Source organism: Strix uralensis, chromosome 1 (genome assembly GCF_047716275.1).
Source record: "Strix uralensis isolate ZFMK-TIS-50842 chromosome 1, bStrUra1, whole genome shotgun sequence".
NCBI lineage: Eukaryota > Metazoa > Chordata > Aves > Strigiformes > Strigidae > Strix > Strix uralensis.
Genome location: NC_133972.1, coordinates 40,842,238 through 40,855,197, shown reverse-complemented (window position 1 = coordinate 40,855,197; position 12,960 = coordinate 40,842,238). Strand labels below are relative to the sequence as shown.

General features: G+C 40.0%; 1 protein-coding gene across 1 annotated transcript in view; it reads left to right on the top strand.

Moving 5' to 3' along the window:
• Window positions 1–12,960, top strand: part of SCIN (scinderin) — a 49,468-nt gene that overhangs the window by 12,766 nt on the left and 23,742 nt on the right. The window contains 1 exon segment of the mRNA XM_074863583.1: window positions 5,756–5,905. Coding sequence (XP_074719684.1) covers window positions 5,756–5,905 — 150 coding nt within the window.

Below are 12,960 nucleotides of genomic sequence, written 5' to 3'. Positions count from 1 at the left end.
ACAGCTGTTTATTAATGAACATGAAGAGAACAAGTGGAGTCTCAGCTGAGTGCATGTCAATTATTTTGGTAGGAGCATAAGATATGTATAAAAGCTTTGCCAATATTCATGCATGTTCAATCTGCCTCTAGCTTTGCTAGTTTTTTCTATTCCCCTCAAGAATTGGTATCTTAGGTTCACTCACATGTGAGCACTAGGAGTGCATCACAGCTCCTCTCCTCCTGACCCACCTATCTTTACAAGCCTCATCAGCCTTTCTTCTACCTACCCACGGTGAAACCACTACCGTGGCTTTCTGTGATGTGGTGATTTGCCCAGGCTCTGATCTACTGCTATCTAATAAACAGAACCAGCTTAGTCCCCTCTGCTTCGTAGCTGTGCCTCTACCTAATGTGGTTTAGAGGAACAGAAGACATCCTGACTGACATACATTAAGTCAGTGTAAGTTATGTCATGTTGACATGACAAGATCCACAGTACAGATTTAGCTGACTCTCAACTAAGAGTGGTAATTTTGTTTTAGTTGAGGTGATGCAGGCAAAGGTGGACAGGTTTAGGATGCATCAGGGCCTGCCAGCAAAGATTGAAGGCGCACCAGCTTGTGATACTTGGCTTAAAGTCTTTCCTTAATGAAATCTTAAATTTTTATTTTAAAATTAGTAAGACTTAATTTATTAAACATTTAACTGTTGTTTTCTACCAAAATTGAAGTTCTGCAACAAATTTGCTTCAAATTAGAGTTTTGAAAAATGTAATTTATTTAGCTTTTTAATGTCTCTTCATGTAAGAGAATGTAAATCAGCAGTTAACAGTATGGAACTAGGTATTTCAACAGAGATACAGGTTTAAAACACTTGTATGTTCAGGACATGTTTGTAACTAGACCAAAATTGAGTTCTTCAAATTTAAGCTTCTTGGCTTTTGCCTTCATTGTCTTGGCTAAGTTTCCCAGAAAACACACCAGGATGCAAAATATGTTTTCATTTGCTTCCAAACTGAGCAGGCCACCAGTTCAATACAGAGATTGCTGTGTGTTAGAAGGGAAAATTTGGTTTTTGTCACTTCTGAAATAAGCAAGTTTTGTTTTGTTTTGGAGCTGGAACAGGAAGGCAGGAGGTGTACTTTCACAGCCCCCCTCCATACAGGGGCAAGTGCCAAGGTACTCTTAAAGGGAGTTACTCATGAGCCATGCATAGTCATCCTGCTCTGCACACTTCTGTATAGAAGCTAAATGTTGGGTCACTTAATGTGCTGTAGAAATCTCATGTGACTTGGTCAAGGTAGCTCTTCAGGCCAGAAGCTGTCAGGAATAAAAGCAGTGAAGCCTGCTACTCTGTAAGTACGAGACCAAACCATGTCCCAAAATGGGCAGACAAGGAGAGATCTCGCTATGACTGCAACATGCATGACACACACCCAGTTTGCCTTCCTGACCTCCCTCAGGACCTCTAGGGTGGGCACTGTAATTATTCATACACTTTTTCACCCTCAGCTGCTAATTGTCCCACTGTGATCCAACAAGCATATTGATACCAACAGCCATTAATATCAGGTAGCTGAATAGCTCTCTTCCGTAGCATCTCTCTCAAACTCTGTTAAAGAGATTAAAAAAAATAGATAAATACTGCTAGTCCAAACTTCTGAAAATAAACCGGGCTTGGCACTGGAATTACTGATGAATGAAGTTCCTTTTTTTGAGGGGAGTGAACACTTGAAGTCTATTTTCATTTTAATGGAAACTTTTTTTTTTGTCAGCCTTCCAATTCAAAATAAGGTTAGCAAAACAAACCTAAAAATAGTGAAGGTGTAGTACAGCTAAGAAATTGTGAAAGCACTGAGTGAGCTAGAGCTAAATACCATATTATGGCCCTAGTTGAGCACTTTATGTCTAAAATTAAATACATGAATAGTAAAATACAAGCCAAAAGCTCAGTAGTCTGTTGGACATGGTTAGATAACTAGCTGACTGTATTTCAGGTAATCCAGATCTAAATATTAGCCTTGTCAAGAAGTGGCTTTAACTTTGAAAAATCTCTTTTTCTGGCTTTAAATTGTTAAAAACCCAATCTGCCTAGAGATTGAAATGGGTAAATTATATCAGGAAGACAAACTTGTAAATATCCAGCTGAACTTCTACCATGAGGCCTCAAAATTAGATACATTTAAAAATAGTTGAAGATTTTAATTGAGAAATTTAACTAAATCTAAGCTTCTGAAAGCTTGTAACACTGAATGCTTAAGCTCTTTGTTTAGTGCTCATAGTAAATACAGTAAAGTATATATTTTGGGACACTTTCATGACTTGTGGCTGCTGACTTCCTTCTATTAGATTATACAGTACATGAAGTTAGCTTTCAGGGTTTTAATAAAGAATACTATCTTTATTCTCTAGTGCTGAAAAGAATCAGATTCTTGTTTCTCTAGCTTTTAAAATCTGTATTTTTTTAAATAAGCAGGGAAGATGGTGTTTATAGGAATGGTGTAGGTTGTTCATGTGAACTCCAGATCAAGGATGTTTTCAGACACTGCTTTTTGATTCAAGTTTTTTTTATGTGGCAGGAGAAAACCTTAACACACAAGGTTTCTCAAGGTTACAGCTAACAAAATTTAATGTTTATTTATTTTAGTTTAAGACAAAAGTATTTAGGCCATGTTACTTTGTGGAAATGTTTCTGTAGATTAGGGGTGTGGACTCTATAAGGAAAATAATGAAGTCTGCAGATCAAAAAATCTGAAATCCATTATTATAGATTTTTAAAGATCTTTCTTCTTCCTCAGGTTGATTTGAAGCCTAGAGCCAGCCAGTGGACTGCAAAAGAGCTCAGTTTGGTCACTTGCTGACTGAAGGCAGACTGGGGGAATATGCTGTGAATGCAGGGTAGCTAGGGTGAACTGTGCAGTGGGAGCTTTAGGAGATGCTAAGAAAAGAAAATGTGAATTTATTGTCTGAGAAGTAAAGGTCTTTGTAATTTGCAGTGACAATTTAAGTCTCACAGTATCCTTTGTGGTCAGTACAGTAAACACGGTTCATTTTATAGATGAGAATACTTGTTTGAGGTTGCATGGCCAGTTACCAAAAGACCAAGAGAAGGCTGACATGTACAACTGAAACTGAACTTTTAACCTTTCTGAAGAAGTAATCTCCGTGAATTGCAGCATACATGCTGTGATAAGGCAACAGCTGCCTGATCTCTTCAGCTAATTCTCTATGTATGTCTTCTTTCTCCTTGCTTCTATAGACTGTGGGGAAATAAAGAATTTCTATTTATTGCTGCTATATCTCTAGTGACTCCTGTTTTCTCACATAATTTCAAATAAGCTCAATTAGTAGGAGGTAGGCCAAGATGAGAATGAGTAAGTTTGCTGAAATTCTCAGAAACTAAAGGAGTCTGTGTTTTGGGAAGCCTCCCAAGCTTTGGGAGAAGATGGCTGTAAGTGATGCATGGCTGTAATAAATATATTTTAAAATCTGCTCAAAATGAAACTTTTGACTTTCTACACAGTCAAGGCAGTCTTTCATTAACTCTTCAGAAGAAGATTCTGTTTCCCCGAGTATGCACAGCTATTTTCTTGTCCTGTGGAAATGTCAAAAGTCAGATTTAAGATAAGGTTCAGACCTGAAGTGAAGTATGTCTCCAGATTCTGGATACTTAGTAAGCTTGAGAGTATTTAAACCAAAACTTGGAAGCAGATTTTCTTTTTTTTCTTGTCTTATGCCTACAGTCAAGTTGGTAAAGGCAAGCTGAAAACCTCATAGCTTTCATTGCATAACGTCTGCAAGTTGAAAGAGATCCAGTTCTGGGACCTTGTGTAATCCTGACATAAACTTAAAACATTGTCTTTGAAGGACGCTTCTGAAGGGAACGTGTCTGTGAGATCACTGAGTTTGGGGGCTTTTGTGTCCAAGCTGGTGAAAAGTAAATACCAGAAGTTTCTAGTGCTGTTTCGCATGTAGGCGGCATCGACGTTAGCTGTCTTCTAAAAGTATGCATCTGCTAGTACTGAGGAGCTGTATTTCATCTCTCACTTGTCTGAGCCACCATTTCAAGTACCATTAAATAACAATAGTGGTCAGCAGAAATAGCTTAAAAAGCTTTTTTTGAATGAAACATGTTTTCATCCAAAATCTAAATTTTATATAGTTGTATATACATTGTAAAACTAAGGCCCCAGTAATTTAGTCAGTGAGGGCTCTGATTAAATCCTTGTTATTTGCATTGTAGATGAAGACAAACAAGTTCAAACTTTTAAAAAGTTGAAAATGACTCTGTACCTTTATTGCTGTACTATTTGAGCTATTTGATAGAATTATGTGAAAAAGAATCAAACTATTTTCTTCCAGAAGGGAGCAGGGAAAAAAAGCAACCAGCCAAGCTGATTAATTTCCTTTGACTAGCTCCATCCAGCTCAGTATCTAGCGGCTCTGCAGCTTATGTTCTGCCTCTTAATAATTTTCATCAAGCCTGAAATCTAAATTCTTTATTCTGAAATGCTTTGCATTCAGGATGAGTAATGGGACTTGCCAACACTAAGGGTCCTTGGTCTGTGGTGTGACTGGATTAGGTGTCCTGTCTTAGCCTGGTTCTGGTGGTGCTCCTTCCTGAGAGGTCCCTTGGGAACATGCTCCATTGTGGTTGAATTGTGCTTTCCCCGTCACAGTGCAGGGCATACCCGTTCACTACCTATTCAGCCAGATGAGACGAAGGCCCTGAAGGCCTGTAAAATGATATCTAGGAGTGGGCTGCTGCCATCAGAGCACTCAGTCATTAACTTGAAGAGCTGCTGCTGCAGTGTCTGAAGAGCTCCTTGTAAAGGTGGCAATCACACAGATTGCTCCTGTGGCAGCAGCTTACTGTAGATGCTGCGTTTCCTGAACGGAACCATCTTTTACAGATGTGCCTCTTGTCTTTATTTTAGTCAGTTCCTGAGCCAGGAAGAGGGACCAGGTTTATGTCCATCTTCTGCTGGGGAGAAACTTGATGGTTTAACTCACCAGAAAAACTGTATATTCCTGATCTGTAAATCTTTAGAAGTAATTTATAAAGAGATTTGTGATAACTACAGTTGGAAGGGCTTGCATTAATCCGAGGTTAATAAACTTTTATGAGCACTGGATCAGCTATACACTGAGGAAGAATCTTCCAGTGGAGAAGACTTTTTATTGAAAACAACTATGTCATTCATTTGCATTTGACCTAGTTTTGTGGTTTGATGCAGCAGAGTGCGCAACAAATACCATTATACAGCAAAAAGTCACCAAAATAAAAACTGGATTGAAAGATCTAACTTTACCTTTGAGTAGCAGAAACAGTCAGGGTTTTCCCTGAGATTTTGAAATTACTTTGTTTCTTGTCACAGATGAGAACCAGCACTGCTGAAGTAGCATAGAAGAGGAACTGCCAGATATAAAATAAAGACAATTTGCAGTAGCAAATTCAGGAGTTTCATGTTCTTTAGATAGCTGAAGATTCATCTGTGTTTGGGATAAAACTTAGTCAAATCAAAACTCACTGTTCTGAGATCAAACAAGCTCCTAATATATGGATGCTAAATTACATTGCATAAATATCTTTCACAATACAAATATCTATGTGACTTGGCAAATATTTTCTGGAAGGTATTTCTGAAAGATGTACCTTCACTGATGTTCTGTGGTTTAAATCAAGTAAGATAATTATTAATAAAATATTAATTTCATAATTTCATTTAGTGTTGAATCTTATTGCTAATATATGTGTGCTTTTAATTATTTTAGGAGATCTATCAGTGGTGTGGCTCATCATGCAATAAATACGAGCGGCTGAAGGCTACTCAAGTTGCTGTTGGCATTCGGGACAATGAACGAAATGGAAGGTCTAAATTAATTACCGTGGAAGAAGGGAGTGAACCAGAGAAGCTCATAGAGGTACTGTAATATGCGTACCAGTTACTGAAATAGCTGTGAATAAAATGTGTTTACACCTCAGGAACTAAATAAGATTGGGCTCAAACTTCATGTTCTTGTTCTTCAGGGACTCCAGGAACTCAGATTTAGGGTATAGTAGGCCAGTTTATGCTTCTTTTCCATCCTTATCCAAGCAATATTAAGTTTATTGGGAAGAAATGTCTGATATAATCATCATCTGAGAATACTTTTTAAGAATCAAATGTTTGCTTTTTTGAATTAGCTGTAAAGTGACTGAATTAACAGCAGAGCTCGTACGTGAACAACACTATCTGCTGCTCTGTATTAGGAAAGAGCAGCATCAGGGAAGTACCTAGAATTACTGTGTTGGGGGTGTCAACAAATGTAGCAAATTGCATGGAAATGCATGGGGCCAAGCATACTGCTTTGCATCACCACTTCTACTACAAACTCTTATGCACTTAGCCTCTGGTAACCCTAGTGAGCCCCTTTCTTATACGTTTAGAAAGTTTTAACCATTTATTCAAAAAACAGAATTCGGATTTCAGAACTGAGCTGGTCAAAGTAGAATACAAAAAAAAAGCCAAAACCCAATTTATGGAGTTTTCAGATCTTGAAAAAATTATTTGGCGCTGTGTTGTTGGATGCCACATACTAACAAAAGCATTGTCACTTGGCATTGGCATGCTAAATTTTTTCTATTCATTCTTTTAAAAGAAGGAAGAAGGAAGCAGGGTTATAAAGCAGTGCTTCAATAAAATTGAAAATGTGCAATTAGAATATTAACTTGTACTTCAGATTTACTTCAGGAAGTAATGCTAATGGTGCATGCAGGTATGCCATTATTTTTGATGGTGCTTGCATTCGGTTTGGTCACACGGAGTATAACTAGTTATTGCCTAAGCAGCAAAACATGCCAGCAAACCAGCCCTTGGCTGTGCTAGCTGTGGTGACACCTTTGGATGATCTGTTTTGCCTGTGGGTGTGTGTACAAATGTGGCTGTGCACAAAAGTAGAGGAGGTGACACCCAGTGCACTGGAGATTTTTGAAGGAAGAAAAAAAAAAAACCAAAACAACAACAGTCCTCTATCTGGCTTTTTACTTTCTTGTACGGAATTCTCACACCAGCTCTGATGCGGCACATATTTTACACCTGTAACTTTTATGAAAAGAGCACAGGTTAACAATTAGAGCCCAACCTCCTGCTCCTTATTTGAATCATGGTATTGGGTTGCAGCAGCCTGCTGTGGGCCACAGCTGCGTGGCACCGTGGGAGCCTGCTGGCATGGTCCCCCAGCAGCAGCCTCCTACTGCCAAGCCCATCCTGGGGTTTCCGATAAGTTCACGTGTGAGTTGGGAGCATTGATCAGAACAGCTGCACTTTGCACCTCTTATCTGACTAAGGTACAGATGCGAAGTTGGACTTCTGTGCCGCCACAGCAAGGACGTGGGCTGGCCACAGGGATGGCTGTCAGGAGGCCTGCTGCCTCCTCCCCGGACAGGCTGTGAGCAGCAGGGATATGCTGGCCTCACCCTACATCTGTTTGCCAGACTTTTTCAGCTGCGTGCAACTGTTGTTTTGTAGCAACCTTAACACATGATTAAGAGCAGGAAAATCACCGAGGTTGCATTTTGATCCTGTAGTGCATTGTTACTGTGTCAGGGAATAAATCTTTACTTGCTCAGTGGTGTATGAAGAAGTTTCTGCTTTCCCTTTTGGATTGTGAATACAGAGGGAAGAAAAATGGGTAGTTCAATGCAAGTAGGTTCAGGGCTTTTATCGCCACCATTGTAATGAGCCTGATTCGAGTGAGTTTGTTGGCAGGCAGGGCTCAGCTTCTAGCCTGCATCATGCTGGGTAGCCTTGCTTTTGGAAGTGCTGCTCACACAACAGGGTTTACAGCTCAGCTGGGGCTGTCCCAGTCCAAGCTCTGAAATGTGCTGCTAATAAGCCAGGAGGGTAGTTAACCTCACAAACATATAAAACCTATTAATCTCTATTCCTGCTCAAATAGTACCCGGTTCCTGGTGCTCTTTATCTTGCTTTCTCCTTGCTCCCACAAAATTGCCTCTAACTTGCTGTAGCACTTGCCCAGGCTGACTGCCCTGAAACTAGCATTGCACTTCTTTCTTCCCTCTGCATCAGGAAGGATGGATTTTTGCCATCTCCAGGTTTTCTAGGGAAAGGTTGATTAATTTTCTAGGGAAAAGAATTATGTACTTTAAATATTCATTTTGTCATCCAGTATGCCACTGAAATCAGAATGAGATTTCCTAAAATTATCTCCTCTGATAAATGTCAGGAATGATTCCCCTTCTTGTGAGCTAGAAATCTGCCTCCATGTCAGTGGCTAAACTTGCTCGTGCAGTGCTGCTAGAAAAGTGTTCACCAGGCAGGGGCTGACATATCCACCATGAGTACCAATGTAAAGAGCTGAGAGTGATCTTATCCCAACTCCATAAGCACAGAGTCATAACTCCCAGCCAGTAAAGCAAGACTGCTGTGCCTGTGTCCCAACACGGAGGTAAGACACAGGCTGATTCAACAAACCCTGCCAGAGTTCTGTCTTGTTATGGGATTAGCAGAGGCAGCAGTGGCTGTGCTGGGTTTGTGTTTCCTAGTCAGCTCACTTTCCTGTTGGGAGCTGGGGAGCTGCAGGTGAGGTAAACTACTCTGACAAGGGCAGAGGCCTGCTCCCAACTACGATTTTTAGCAAGAACTAGGAACAGGCTGGCACTGCTTGAACAATTTGCCCATGGGAGAATGCTGTCTGGAGCATGCTGTAGGGCTGGATAAATTGCTGTGCCAGGCCAACAAGATACAGCTCACTCGCCCTGGGAAAGGATAGTGACTAGAAGGTGGGTACAGGAGTAGTTTTGAGAGTGGCAATATCTTTTTTTATCTGCTGTAGTGACCAGGGGCCACTTGGGAACACACAGTGACCATCCTGTGCTCATACTTGGGACTCCCAATGTGTCTGGAAAGCTCAGACCTGCAGTGGGTGCACAGGTCATCTCTTAAGATACTGTAGAATCACTAGAACTCTTCGACTGCGAAGACGAGACAGAAACTTTCTGTGCAAGCACATTGAAAGTATTTATTCTACCTGGTTTCACCTCCGTGTTTGCACTTTAGGTGAGGTACTGACTGGCAGGTTTAAATAAGCAGTGCTGAATAGGGTTGCTGCCTTGGAAATTTAAAAAATAAACTGACCACCTTGGACAAATTGCTGCTGCTCCAGTAACTATGACTGGTCTCCACAGTTGCAGCTGTCCATAGTAAAATCCACCAGATGCCAACTCTGCTCTGATTTTCACAGGTAAACAGCTGAATAGTTACTCATTCTGCTGAATCTTAGGTCTGAACGTTCAAATTGTGTTACAGGAAGTTTTTAATCTGCATGGGACTAATCCAAAAATAGGTTTTAGCAATGCTTGTGTCAGTTTGGTCACTGTATCGAGTTAGTACGCATCTTTGGAATCACTCTTCTGGCTTTAAACAAAAAATGCCACAACTTTTGTTTACTCAGCATTTGCAGTTGTCGTGTGCCTGGTTTTGTTAGAGTTCTAGTGGCCTTGGAACACATGAGTGCAAACTCACTTCTCATAAAATACTTGTGTAAATATTCACCTAGTTTATGCTTGTTTACATATTGAGCAACAGAAGGAACCTCTTCCTCCTTTCTCATAACACAGCCTTTCTTTTCCCTCCTTTTTCTTTCAAGTGCCTAACAAATGCTTAATCCTGAGAATTCCTGAATGCCATTGTGTTCAGTGATGATTGTTTTTGCATGTGGTGTGAATAAATACTACACACATTGGTATGGGAGTGGCTTGATCATATTACAGCCAGTCACACCTTTCCACCTCTGTACCTGGAAAGGGACTGGTAGCACTACACAGTGCTCAGTCAGTCATGTGGATAACATCTCAAGAGCACAGAAAATGAGAAGATCCCATTGCAAATGCAAGTTACAGAGACTGCTTCTCTAGAGGCCCAAAGAATGCAAACACCACCACAATGTCAAGCTCCAGTAAACCTTAAATTAGCTGGATAGATGTCTGTGCGTATGGACAGAAGAGCAGGACCACCCCCTCCCTCCTTCCTTGTTAAAATTCAAGCCCCTAAAAATTATTTGCTACAAAACAAAGAGCAGCACAGAGCACAGTGAGGTAGCTAGGGAAAACTCAGGCTTGCTGTGACTTGTAACTAGCATAAATAGGTTTGACAGGGCAAGGGCCTGCTTCTCTGAAGGAGCTAGGCAGGTTCGTGCAGTCTCTGGTCCTGTCACATGGATCATTGCATAAGGCTGGAAGAGCAGTGTGTGCCCCGCTGGTTTGGTACCTGCTTCTTTCCCAGAGACAGCAAGAGTAGGATCTGCTATTACAACTCTACAAAAGCAAAAATAGCTATTGCTACTCTTGTAACATTTGCATTTCTTCTTGTTTCCTTGCTTTTGGTTGTATTATGAGGTTAAGTCATGCGAAGGAGAAGTTTGTTTGATTTGCATACAGAGTAGTGGGATTGAGGGTGATGGAGGAGGGGTGACTTCTTTTGTGGAATACAAACTCCAGGCATTTGTTAGGAATTAAACAATTGTTTAATCATGTAGCTTGTACACAGTTTTACTCAGATACTATGAGTTCATAAGGTATGAATGGCATGTAACTATTATGGTTCATCCTGACCTGTTCACTAGCAAGAAAATGTCCAATATGAAAAATGCTTTAATGATATCATATTAGGCCAAATTATCTATGGCTTTGGGAATATGCAAGCTAAAGTAGTCTCTTTTATTATCTAAATTGAGACAGTTGGAAAAAATGGACAAGCTTCCAGGGAATTTTTTGAAATAAATAGTAGAAATAAATTTCAGTCCTAGGGCAGAGGTAGTATTGAAAAGTCACGTACAAAAGAAAATTAAAGCATTGAGAGAGGGGTGAGTACAATGGAAATTGTATCAGTCCCCAGTGCAAAGACTCAGCTATGCAGTCAGACACACACAGAGAAGTTAACTACATTTTCATGAGAATGCAACGACTTGAGAAAGCTAATGGGCAGAAAATAGCAGAACTACTAGCAAAGTTACTAGCCGTAGTTGCATTGGTTACTCAGATGGACAGACAGCTTCCTCAGGCTGCTTTGAAACTGTGGGTCAAATTTACCCCTCAGGAAGACAAATACACTTCTTCACTGGAATGGTTTTGGATATATGTAAGTGTCACCAAGAATACAATTTGGGTCTTGCTGTTTTGAATAGTAAGAGTATGTAGGGTACAAAATCAAAGTAGTCCGGGGAGAAAAATAATACACGTGCCTGTGTGCAATATCTGTCCAGTCTGAGGAGTGGCAGTTTATTAATCATTACACTGTTTCATAGTCCGTCATAAATCTTAATTAATGTGGATACAAAGTACAAACCCATTGCCCTGCAGGGAGCCAGTTTCAAGCTGTCAAAACCAGGCATCCTGTTTTCTTTCTAATTACTGAGTATATCTCCTTTATTAAGGGCAGTCCTTTTTCTTGATGCAAATTTCCGTTTAAAGCACTCAATTATGCAACCTGTACTCAGACAAAACACACATGGCGTGGATTTCAATACAATTTAGCTGCTTTGCACCAGCTGAGCATTTGGCCCAGTGTTTTCCCCAGACCCAAGTAGAAAGTCAGCAGGGGTTTTGCCCAAGAGTGGCAGAAGCTGGTAAGGAGGATTCTTCAGCAGTGTTGTGAGTTACCTGTAATGTTCTTCAAGCTGCAGTTTTCAATCTTGGCTGCCCGAAGCCAGGTACTTAAATGACAGGGAATTGAATAGGAACTGCAGGTGGCAAGTACGTCTAAAAGTCAGCTTCTAATTAAGTCTCTAAATACAACCTTCAGTGCCAGCATTAGAAATTTTACTTCAGAAAATGTTCAGGCATATTGTACTGCATGGCATGAACTAAATTGTTTATGAACAGCTCTAACAATAGATGTTTGAAAACCTAGTTTCTTATGCTAGGAAAGGTGCTTCTATACTAGGTATTTTAGTGAATTTCTAAAATCATAATGAATTTCTGGAAGTGCTTGCAATTAAATTATAACATGTGTCGTTTGCATTCTTGTAGGTAAGAAAACCACTCATCTTTGTTATGTTTTCTTCTTCAGCAGCTGTAGAGCTTGCAGGGTTACCACGTTAGTCAATTATAATCTCATAATTACAAGTTAGAATATTAATGGGGTTTGTAATGGCTTTTTTCCTTTCTGTGCTAGACTATTAAGAAATCTATTGATGAAGAACCACTATAATTTTCAGTTATTAAATGAGCATAATTAAGAAGACAAGGCCAAAGAGTTGTTAGCAGTTACCTCCACGTGGAGTTGTTAGCAGTTATTTCCATGTACTTTCTAGTAACAGTAGGATTTCGTGGAGAAGAACTGAAAGGGCAGAGTTACCTTGCTGTATAAAAAACTCAGAAATATGCTGTCCCTGGAATCCAACATCTCCCCAAGGCAAATGCACCTTGAAAGGATTTTTTTTTTTCTTTTTTTTTTTTTTTTCTGCAGGTCTGCCTCATCCCAGCCGCTGTGCAGGGCAAGTCTCAAGGGATCTCTGCTCAAAGTTGCCTTTGAATTTTCTTAAGTGGAAGTTCTGCAGTGCAGGGAGGGCTCAGGGAGAAAAAAGTTGTAAGTTTTTTTTTTTTCAGAGGAGCCTGCATGTGCACAGATTGCTATTCTCTATCCAGGCCATATAACACTGGAGTAAAAGTCCTCTCACATCTGGGCAAGGGTGAAGAACAGCTGTATAGAAGAAAGTGTTCCAAGTGTCGTGGGATTAGCTCAATATTTCCACCACCACCGAGTGTGTAACACTAAAGAAATATGTAATATAATTATTGTATTTACTGCAAAGCAGCTTATTAGGGCCTGGTCTTTTGCTTACATAGCGGCCTATGACTTTGATACTACCTGATCTGCCTGTAAAAATAAGAGGTATATGAAATTACAGAAGATGGATTTAAAAATTGGAGTAATCAGTGGTGGAACTTCCAATTTTTAAGAGCTGTAAATCATAGT